The 11,409-nt window shown below is 58.3% G+C and overlaps 1 protein-coding gene across 1 annotated transcript in view; it reads left to right on the top strand.

Annotated features, from left to right (window-relative positions):
* The first annotated feature begins 399 nt into the window (after nucleotides 1-399).
* Nucleotides 400-11,409, top strand: part of LAMC3 (laminin subunit gamma 3) — a 63,039-nt gene continuing 52,029 nt past the window's right edge. The window contains exon 1 of the mRNA XM_066366888.1: nucleotides 400-886. Coding sequence (XP_066222985.1) covers nucleotides 511-886 — 376 coding nt within the window. The 5' untranslated portion in view covers nucleotides 400-510. The remainder of the gene's footprint in view (nucleotides 887-11,409) is intronic.

The raw sequence follows: 11,409 nt of genomic DNA, 5'->3' as shown, positions 1-11,409 counted from the left end.
TTTTCAGAGTTAATGGAGCAGTAGAAACGTGAGGAACCATCCACGTTACTGCTAGAAAGAGGCGTGCCAGGGGAAGACCCTGATGTCCCCTTTTATCTCGGGACTGAAAGGGGCCAGGTGAGCGGCTTCCCTTTAAGGAGCAGCCGTTGAAGCCTCACAACAGCGGAAATGAAGCTGCATGATGAGCAACCCCGTTTTGCAGACGGGGCGCGGAGGCTCAGGCTAGGGACCCCGAGCAGAGCCCGAGCGAGGCAGCTCGCGCTGCTCCCAAAACGGGCATTCCCGGGCGCGTCCGCCAGGTGGGGTCAGCGCCAAGGGACGGAGCGGCCGGGCGCTGGGTGTGCTGTCCGCCGTCGGTCCCTCCCGCCGTCCCTCCCAACCCGGCCTGGGTCCCGCCCGCCGGGGGAGGCGGTCTCTGGCGCCCCGCGGGATCCGCGCGCACCAGAGCCGAGTCGGGTTGGAGAGCCGGGCACGCACGGCCCGGAGCGCAGGGCGTCGAGGCCCTTGACCATGGCGGCGGCCGCGCTGCTGCTGGGCCTGGCGCTGCTGGCACCGCGGGCGGCCAGCGCGGGCATGGGCGCGTGTTACGACGGCGCGGGGCGCGCGCAGCGCTGCCTGCCGGTGTTCGAGAACGCGGCGTTCGGGCGCCTGGCCCAGGCCTCGCACACGTGCGGCCGCCCGCCCGAGGACTTCTGCCCGCACGTGGGCGCGCCAGGCGGCGCCGGGCCGCAGTGCCAGCGCTGCGACGCCGCGGACCCCCTGCGCCACCACAACGCCTCCTACCTCACCGACTTCCACAGCCAGGACGACAGTACCTGGTGGCAGAGCCCCACCATGGCCTTCGGCGTGCAGTACCCCACCTCGGTCAACATCACTCTCCGCCTGGGTGAGTGGGGCTGGAGGCACCTCCGCCATCTCACCCTCTGTCCCCACCCCATCGCGGGCCAGACGCCAGAGGCCGCCGCTGCTAGTGCTGCGCGCCCTGGGCTGGCTGCAGAACCCAGATGTGGGGGCTTCGGAATGGGCCCTGGGCGCCAGTAGCTGGAAGGATAGACTGATGCGCGCCACCTGGGGCTGCAGGGGCGGGAAGCCTCCTGGGAGCCCTTTACAGAGCCGTGGACCTGGGTGCAAACACCATGCTCTGTAATGGTTGCTATGGGGAAGCTGGGGAGGTGACCTCTCACGCCCGGGTCTGCCCTCTAAGGCAGGAGCCCAATCTTGGGTCATAGACCCACCTCTGTGCCTCATTGAACCCCTGAGCCTGGGTGCAGTCCCTGGGGGTGTTCTGGTGTGGGAGCCCAGGTATTCGTCAGGGGAAGGTTTAGCCCTCTGAGCAGGCGCATGCTTCACGCTGCTGTTGGGTAGCTGGACTGGATAGGGTGGTCTCTCTGCTCTGCCTGTGCCCCCCTCCACCCCACCCCATGCCAAGGTGCAGGGGTCTTAGATCCCCAGGATCAGAATCCGGAGTTCGGACCCAGTCCTTTGTTCCTGGATTCTCCTGCATTGTGGGACTGGACTCCAAGTCCAGCCCAATCCAAGTCCTGCTGAAGCCCCCGGATGTCCCGGCACTGAGCTAAGCGTTTGACCTGTTGTAGCCTCCACAACCTTTTCAGGGAGGGGATGTTTCCACCGGTCTGCACTCCCTTACCTGGGGTCCAAAATCTCCCTAAGCTTTGAAAACTCAAAAGTGTGTGTTTTTTAAATTTTTTATTGATTTTCATTTATTGTGCTTACATAGATTCAAGTGTCCCACCAAATATATCTCCCTCCCCCCACCCTCAAAGTATTTTTATAAAAACCTATTTTGGCTGCTAAATGTGACCCAAGGCTGTCTATAAGCCTTGTTTATTCTACTTAGGGTGAATATTCATACATTTTGCTGCTGAGATCTCATTTGAGTGCAGCCTGTGGCCCCCAAACCCAGCTGGGGGCTGAACACAGTCCACGGTGTGAAGGGCTGGGTCACCTCTCTAAATTCTGAAAAGTCTGGCATGCAAAACACATCTAGAACCAAGCAGTTTGGAGAAGGGATTATGGAACTGCATCCCCATTTTTCAGATGAGAACACTGAAGCTCAGAGAGGTTAGGTGTTTTGCCCAATGGCACGCAGCTGCTAAAAGGCAGTCTGGATGGGAACATGTGTGTGCCACGTATCCAAGGTCAGAGCAAAAAGTCCTTGACATGAGTTCCATCAATGATGTGGGCTCTCCCTAGCCCTGGAGTGCCTTGGGGAAGGTGGGAAGTGACATTCAAGTGGGGCGGGGGCCCTAAGCCCCTCAGCAGAGCATGTGGGTGCTGGTTGCCACTCCTAAGCCTTGTCCCCTTTGCTTGGCCTGTCTGGACCTCGATGTGGGACTTCTCCATGGGGTGTCGTCTCTACCCAGGCAGGCGACAGGAAACCAGTGGGTGAGGAAGGCTGGGGGGGCTGGCTGGACAGGGCTGGCAGGACCCCAAGGCCACAGGGGAAAGACTCTGGGACAGGGTGGGGGCTGCGGAGGAGACTGCTGTCCCATGACAGAGGGCGCGGGTCTGGCTGATTGGTTACATGTGTCGGTGGAATCCGGGGACAGGCAGAAGGCTCGGCCCAGGCACCAAGGTGGGAGGGGCGGGGAAGGGCGTGGATCTGGGGCAGGGCCCATTCCCCAGCACGGGCTGTGTGCCCAGCCTTGTGCTTCAGTGTCCTTGAACTCGGCCTAGAGCACTGAGCAGCGGGTGGGTTCCATCCTTCGTAACCAGGGAGCCTGAGTGTGAGACCCGCACCGGGCCAAGACCTTACACACACACACACACACACACACACACACACTGGGGTATCTCACTGAGCCAAGACCTCACACACACACACACACACACACACACACACACGCACACACACTGGGGTATCTCACTGAGCCAAGACCTCACACACACACACACACACACACACACGGGTGTATCTCACTGAGCCAAGACCTCACACACACACACACACACACACACACACACACGGGTGTATCTCACTGAGCCAAGACCTCACACACACACACACACACACACACACACACGGGTGTATCTCACTGAGCCAAGACCTTACACACACACACACACACGGGTGTATCTCACTGAGCCAAGACCTTACACACACACACACACACACACACTGGTGTATCTCACTGAGCCAAGACCTCACACACACACACACACACGGGTGTATCTCACTGAGCCAAGACCTCACACACACACACACACACACACACACATGGGTGTATCTCACTGAGCCAAGACCTTACACACACACACACACACACACACACACTGGTGTATCTCACTGAGCCAAGACCTTATACACACGCGCGCGCGCACACACGCACACACACACACACACGGGTGTATCTCACTGAGCCAAGACCTCTCTCTCTCACACACACACACACACACACACACACACACTGGTGTATCTCACTGAGCCAAGACCTCACACACACACACACACACACACACAGGTGTATCTCACTGAGCCAAGACCTCACACACACACACACACACACACACACAGGTGTATCTCACTGAGCCAAGACCTCACACACACACACACACACACACAGGTGTATCTCACTGAGCCAAGACCTCACACACACACACACACACACTGGTGTATCTCACTGAGCCAAGACCTCACACACACACACACACACACACACACAGGTGTATCTCACTGAGCCAAGACCTCACACACACACACACACACACACACACACACGGGTGTATCTCACTGAGCCAAGACCTCACACACACACACACACACACACACAGGTGTATCTCACTGAGCCAAGACCTTACACACACACACACACACACACACAGGTGTATCTCACTGAGCCAAGACCTTACACACACACACACACACACACACACACACAGGTGTATCTCACTGAGCCAAGACCTCACACACACACACACACACACACACACACACACACGCACGCACACAGGTGTAGCTCACTCTGCACCAGTGCTCTTTGACTGTGTGTACCGCACGGAGCATATAGGAGGGCTCCACAAGCGTTTGTCCAGTGAACGAAGAAATGAATGAATGAATGAATGAATGAATGAATGACAATGTTGCCTCCTCCGTCCTGTGTTTCTGGGCCCAGCTCGGGGATCTGGGAGACACAACGGGGCTTTGACTCAGCCCTGCACAGCCACTCGGTGGGCAAACGCCCTCCCTCTCCTGCCTCAGCTTCCCCCCTGGGAAGTGGGGATTAGAGCGGCCACCTCCCGGACGGTTTGCAGGTTCCATGAGCTCAGGTCAGCCAAATGCTCACCGGAGCTGTGACAGTCCTTGTGTGTGACCAGTGTCACTGCTGACAGCAGCTCGGGGCTGAGATTCCCTGGGGGGGGGGGGCTCTCCAAAGGGATTAAGAAATACTCGCCAAGTTGACCCACTTTTTTGTTCCATGGGACTTTGTTCCACACTAAAGCCATGGATTGCGTAATATGGGGGAAGAAGACGTCTGGGGTTGTCACCATATTCCCACTGGAGGCCCTGTGGACAGGGGAGGAGGGCTGAGGAGCCTCCCCCCCCCCCCCAGTCCTCAGGCCACCTCTGCTGGCTCCGTCCCCCTCTCCTCCACGGCTCTGTTCCTGGGAGGGGAGTGTGGGTGGCCGCCAGCCTCCGGGTCTCCTTGGGGGAGTGGGGGAGCTGCGGGGGAGAGAGAGGCAGTGGGTCAGCCCCCTGGTGGAGGTCGCTGCTTTCCCAGAGCCCCCTGCGAGCTCCAGCCATCTGTTCCGGATCCCGAGCTGCTGAGCCCGCCTTCCTGTCTGCGCTGAAAGGCGGCAGCGGGGTCTGGCGGCTAGCCGGTCACTGCGGGCCAGGGCAGAGGCGGCCTGGGACCTGGGGCGGGTCCGGGTGTGGATGGGGGAGGTGGGTGATTATCACGGGTCACAGACATAGAGCGGGGGGCTCTCACCACGTGCTGAGAACCCCACTGAGCTGGCACCCCCAACCCAGCACGATTCGTTCTTTTATAGACAGGGAAACTGAGGCTCTGAGGATGAAATCAGTTGCTGGGGTCACACAGCCATAAATGCAGACCCCGCCCCTCCCCCACCTGCCCTGCCCCTGGGAGTGATGCTGTCCCGGGCAGATCCAGGCGAGGAGGTTCCGAGCTTGGTGTTTGGCCAGGGTTGGGGGGATCTTTTTGTCCACTTTCTTGGATTCCTGAGAACCTCCTGGGGTGACAGAAAGACCCTTGAGTTTCTCATCTCTGAGCAGATGAGTTCTGAGCCCCCAAGAGAAGGGGGTGTTGCGGGAGGGAGCTGGGGAGGGGTTCCCAGGGCAGCGCCCACTGTGCGTGTGCAGGCTGGCTTCACCGTGCATCGACCGGGTCACCTCCCGTGGCTGCGGGGTGGCTGGGCCCCGGAACGATGTGACCAGGGACTTGCGCTCTAGCAGCACACACAGGGGAAAGGGGCCTCGCTGAGATCCGGAGGCTGGCAGGAGGTGACAAGAACGAAGGGCATTTCAGGCCAGGGGGGCAGCAGGGGGAACCCAGGAGGCTGCGCGCTGTGTTCTTAGACCCGCACAGCCCAGCAGTTGGGGAGGGCGGGGTGAGGAGACAGTGGGACACTGCTCGGGCGACGGCTGGAGGACCCGCCGGCCCCAAGGAGACCGAAGCCAGCTGGGTCCCCTGAACTCGGGCTTCGCAGCATCTTCCTGTGCAGTGGGCGGCCCTATTTGCGTTGGCCGGGGCCAGCGCTCCGGGGCCAAGTCCTCCTTCCTGCTCCCTGGGGGTTCTGGCTGGAATGCTGGGCTCCAGGCAGGTCCGGGGGTCAAGGCAGCGGCCCTGGTTAGCCTCCAGCCACAGAGCAGCCCCCTGTATCCCCGGGGGGGCGCAGCCGGCCCTGGCCGCCTCCCCCTCCTGGGCTGCCCAGGATTGACCCAGGAGTGGCAGGAGGGGGGCGTCCCAATGCCCGGGAAGAATGCAGACAGCCTCCGGATCGCCCCTACCCAGCGCCCACTCTGGCTGCAGCCAGCTGCCTCTCACGGGTGGTGGGATTCAAATAATTTAACAACCGGTTCTCCGCCCTAAGTATAAGAAAAGATATACTGAAAGGTAGTTCATTATTTCATGCATTTAATACTTAAATAAGAACAATAAAAGAGGTACACAAAACTAGATTATGTTATAAGAAAGAGTTTTGAAATATTAATGAAAAAACATTAAATAATACCTGACAAAGAAAACAATAAAACTGTTATTTAAGGTATTTCCAGTGACAGCTTGTCACCCCCTGGTTGTCTGGCACTTCTTCTCTTGATGTTATATGTTTGTTTACTGAAGTAACAAATGCGAGGGAATTAAAATGTAGTATTTCATCAAAGGTATAATGAGTTTTATGAAATGAATAAATACTACAGGCGTGGTTCTGTCAAATTGTTTCCACCTGTGGACAGAGCGAACATGACTGCCGGCGCTTAGGATACAGTGTTGCGCAGGTGAACGTTCAGAAAAAGGAATGTAAGTGTGTGATTTCCACCTTGGGTGGCTGCCCGGGCGCCCACCTTAGACAGAACCCTGACAACAAGTGTCATTTTAACAACCGGTTCGCAGAACTCAACAAAAAATGAGGTATCGGTTCTGCCGAACCGGTGCAAACCGGCTGAGGCCCCTGCCCGTCATTCAGCAGGCTGGCAACGAGCCATGACGGTCTCTCTTTCGTCCCGGGCTTTGTGTGTGTGGTCGCATTTGTCCTGTAGCGTGTCTCTCCCTGCCTGCCTCTGGATACCCCATGTCTCATTCGTGCACAGAGCAGCTGAGCACCTACTGTGTGCCTGTCCCGGTACCAAGCCCTGGTGACACAGCTGTTGACTGTGCTGTCGCCCCACTCGGCTTAGAGGCGACCTCCTCCAGGAAGTCCCCCGACCCCCAGGGTCGGGCAGAGGTCCCACCGAGGCGTTCTTGCAGCCCCTCGCCGTTCCCTGCCACCGTCTAGGCTGGGCTGCGTTGTGGCTTTGGCTTGAGTGTGTCGGTCACGCTCCGAGCTGCAGAGGGTGATACCTGTGTCTGCAGCTGGACCCCCGTGCCCAGCGCAGGCCCCCTGTGCCGTGGTGCCCATAAATGCCACCTGGCCGGTGAATGCCATGCCAGCTAACATTTGGTCATGGGATTGTTTCAAGTGCTTTGCAGGCGTTTGCTCATTAAACCCTGTTACGCGTTTTGTGCACATTGGGAAACTGAGTCACTACCTTCATGTCACGCGGTTCATCGGGAGGAGGTTAGGTATTTTGGCCAAGGCCACAGAGCCTGGCCCTGGTGGAGCTGGGATACGAACCCCGGCACATCACCACTGCACCCCATTTCCCTGGAACAAGGGAGTAGACGGATGCGTGAACGAATGACTCCCTAGCTTTCCAGATACATCCAAACTCCTAAGCTGTGGCATTCACAAGGGCCCCAGCCATCCGCCTGGCCTTGCCCGGCGCCTGCTCCCCCAGGCTCCAGCCGCTCACCCACCCCCCTTCCCCGGCCCCCTGTCACCCCCATGCCAGCCTGCCACCCTCTGCCCCCTCCCATCGCATGCCCCTGACTTCGCCTGTTGGGATCGGTCGACGACACGTGGGACTCCACCTGCTTGTCTCGCCCAGACTCCCACCTGACAGGGTGACTCGAGCATCCTCTTGGATGTCAGCCCTCAGATGTCACCCAGGACCTCAAACTGAGGGTCCAAAAGTAAAGGCGCCCCTGTTCCGAGCAGCAGCGTTCACAATAGCCAAAGAGTGGAAGCCACCCCGTGTCCACTGATGAATGAAGAAGCAAAAGGTGGTCCGTCCACACCATCGACTATTACTCAGCCTCAAAAAGGAGGAGACCCTGACCCCGGCCAGGACACGGGTGCACCTGGAGGACATGACGCTGGGTGACATAAACCAGACACCGGAGGACACACGCTGCATGATTCTGCTTATACGAGCTCCCTAGAAGAGTCCAGATCACAGGCACAGGAGGGGGGAGTTGTTGAATTGGCAGCGTTTCCTCTGGGGACCATGACGAGGGTTCCAGAGATGGATGGCGGTAACCAGGGCCCAACAAGGTGAATGAACTTCATACCATGAACTGTGCACATCACGTGCCTGGCATTGTGGGCACGGGGGTTCCCCGGCACCTAAATCGCCAAGCACTAGGGTGGGAGAGGAAGACAGGAGCCGTGGGCAGCAGGCGACAGGGCTGGGGGCCCTGCGTGCCAGCCCTGCAGGCCAGGCACAGCTCCCCTCACCCTGTCCCGTGCCCACAGCGGGCTGGGCAGCCTCACCCACACACTCCCAGCTCGACTTCCCGCCCTGCCCCCCTCCAGCCGCACCCTCATCCCCACCCCCACCCCCAGTCCACTGCTCCCCAGATGGCTTCAATTAAAGGGTTTTGTTTTGTTTCCATTTTCCCAAAATAAGCCTCCCTGTTCCGAGCTCATTCTGCTTGGCCAGTGCCGGATGTGGGCCGGCCTGGTTTTATGGCTGCACTGGTGTCTTTCTTGATGGGCTCTATGTCCCAGCTGGTAGGAGAGGACACGGCTCGGTGCTTGAGGTGCTGGCTTGGTGGCAGCCTTCTTGGGCACCAGCACGCCCTTCCCAGACAGCCCCTTCTCTCTGAGCACCCAGAGAACCCTGAGTCGGGGCTCCGCCTCCCACGGAACGGAGAGGAGCCTGGTTCAAGGCCGCGACCTTGGGGCCCGACTGGCCGGCAGTCGGGGAGGCTCCGCAGTTTGCTGCGTGACGTTGGGCGGGTCCCTCTTAGTAAAACGCGCTAGGATGGGACTGCCTGGGGTTGTCTCGAGACACAGTGCGCGTAAAGCACTCGGCAAGGTGCCTGGCATGTAGTAGGCGCTCACTAAATGCTGGCTGTTGTTAAAAAGACTCGTTTGGGGGTCAGGACGCACAGACACAGCCATGACCGTGTCGGCCTGCCTGTCGCAACGTGCCCATTGGATTATAAACTCCTCGAAAGCACAGAGCACACCTTGTCTTTCTTCACGCCTCCAGCCGGGCTTTAGTGAGCACCTACTATGCACCCGGCACCGTGCTGCGGGCGGAGCTCCACAGCCCTTCTCCCGAGAGGTCACAGACTGGTGGGAGAGAGGCGCAGGTGTCTACACAGCAGCACGAGGAAGCCCAGCCTGGCTGGGAGAGCCCCGTGAGGCACCCAGACCTACGGCTTCAAGGATGAGTAGCCATCAGCCAGGGAACGCGGGAGAAGGGCATTCATTCAGCACTGGGCTGAGGCTGGGGCGTGGGGTCAGTCTGCTGAGCCAGGGGGGTGAGCAGGGTCACATGGGAGCCAGGGGGGTGAGCAGGGTCACATGGGAGCCAGGGGGGTGAGCAGGGTCACATGGGAGCCAGGGGGGTGAGCAGGGTCACATGGGAGCCAGGGGGGTGAGCAGGGTCACATGGGAGCCAGGGGGGTGAGCAGGGTCACATGGGAGCCAGGGGGGTGAGCAGGGTCAACATGGGAGCCAGGGGGGTGAGCAGGGTCAACATGGGAGCCAGGCAGGTGAGGGTCAGGGTGAGCGGCGTTCTAGCCGAGGGATCAGCTCGTGGGGCAGAGGGAGGCGAGGTCCCTGTGCTACCAAGTAGCATAGCCCCCAGGTGACAGTTGGGGATGACATTTTGGTCTAGTTTTCCTGCAGGGAACATAACCCATCCCAACATCACCCTGAAGCCTCATCCAGCCCCTGGGGTTTGCCAGGGTCTGGGTTGAAACTGCAAATTTAATTCTGTTGCTGTTTAGAAGATTTTATGTGTGGGGGGGGGGAGGGGAGAGAGAGAGCAGGGAGGGAGGGTTCTTCCCCAGCCTTCAGGTCGCCTCTGGCAGAAACCGGTTTACCACAAAGCGAGGATTAAGCTGCATGCTTGGCTCTTCTAATTAACTCTTGTAACACGAAGTTCCTGCCGGGTCTCTGTGATGTTCCGGCACCTTCTCTCACCTCCTGGCTGGCGTGGAGGCGGAACAGCAGCGCCCGTGTTGCTTGTTTGCATGAAATCCCGGTGACTGTCTTTCTCCCCTCACTCTTCTAGCTGCCAGCTACCTTTTAAGTGGCTCCGGGCTCCCCTCCCGCGCGCGAGGCGGCTGGCTGTTAGATGTTTACGGAGGAGCCTGGTGCCTCCAGAGCACCCTCTCCAGCCTCCCCTCGTGAGCGTGAGCGAGCGCACATCTGGGGCAAGTCCCTGCCTGGTTCCGCCTGCCCGACGCCTGCTGGCTCGAAGCGGCCACCAGGCCGCCCCCGGACGCTGGCTTCCTGAGCCACGTGCACTTTCTCCCCGAGGGCCGTGGCGTTGCAGTGCCAAGCTGGCTGCAACAGAAGAACTTTGCAAAACATCTTAAAACAGAACGTGGCAAGGCGGTTGCTTAAAAAAAAAAAAAAAAAAATTTTTTTTTTCTTAACTGTTTTCTCTGTTTTTTTTTTTTTAAATGAAAGCAAGCTTCATGAGAGAAAATTGGGAAAATGCAGAACAGTTAGGACGGGGAGAAATCACTCTGTGCTGAGGACAGTCACACTTTTTTGTTGGATGTCTTTTCTTGCCTATTTAGGGGTTTTTAAATATGATTTGATGGTTCTGAATGGTGGTGGGTCTTCTGTCTTTGTGGGGTTTTTGTTTTGTTTTTTTTGTTGTTTTTTTTACAGAGACAGAGAGAAGGAGGGACAAATAGGGACAGACAGGTAGGAAGGGGGAGAGATGAGAAACATTAATTCTTCATTGCTGCACCTTAGTTGTTCACTGATTGCTTTCTCATATGTGCCTTGACCAGGGGGCTACAGCAGAGTGAGTGACCCCTTGCTCAAGCCAGTGACCTTTGGGCTCAAGCCAGAGAGCATGGGATCATGTCTATGATTCCACGATCAAGCCATTGACCTCACGCTCAAGCCAGATGAGCCCGTGCTCAAGCCAGCGACCTCAGGGTTTCGAACCTGGGTCCTCGCGTCCCAGTTTGATGCCCTCTCCACTGCGCCACCGCCTGGTCAGGCTCCTGTCTTTTTCGTTTTCATACAACATTTTGACTCAAGCTTTCCCCCAGGATAGCGGACTGGTTGTCAGCTGTTACAGTGGCTTCAGTCATCCCTGAATTTCTGTCCTACAATTCACTGAACCCTTATGGTTTCAATTTTCCTCCTTATAGCGTCGCTGGGTGGAGACCGGGCCCAGAGCGGGTCTGCCTCGGGCCGGGCCGGGCTGGGTTCTGGACTTCCTGCGGGGAGGGTTTCCCTGTACGAGTCTGGGTGATTTTGAGAGTGTGTTTATCACAGCTGGGGACAGTGCGCAGTGAAGGAAGGGCTTGGGGCAGAAGGGGCCGCAGGAGAGAGCCCAGGTAGGGCTGCTGTCTGCTCCCTGGGAAGTCTGAGAAAAGGGGACCTTGGAGACAGGGTCAGGGGGTCAGC

This window comes from Saccopteryx leptura, chromosome 2, assembly GCF_036850995.1.
Source record: "Saccopteryx leptura isolate mSacLep1 chromosome 2, mSacLep1_pri_phased_curated, whole genome shotgun sequence".
Taxonomy (NCBI): Eukaryota; Metazoa; Chordata; class Mammalia; order Chiroptera; family Emballonuridae; genus Saccopteryx; species Saccopteryx leptura.
The sequence above is the reverse complement of the archived record's forward strand: the minus strand, read 5'-3'. Positions and strand labels throughout refer to the sequence as shown.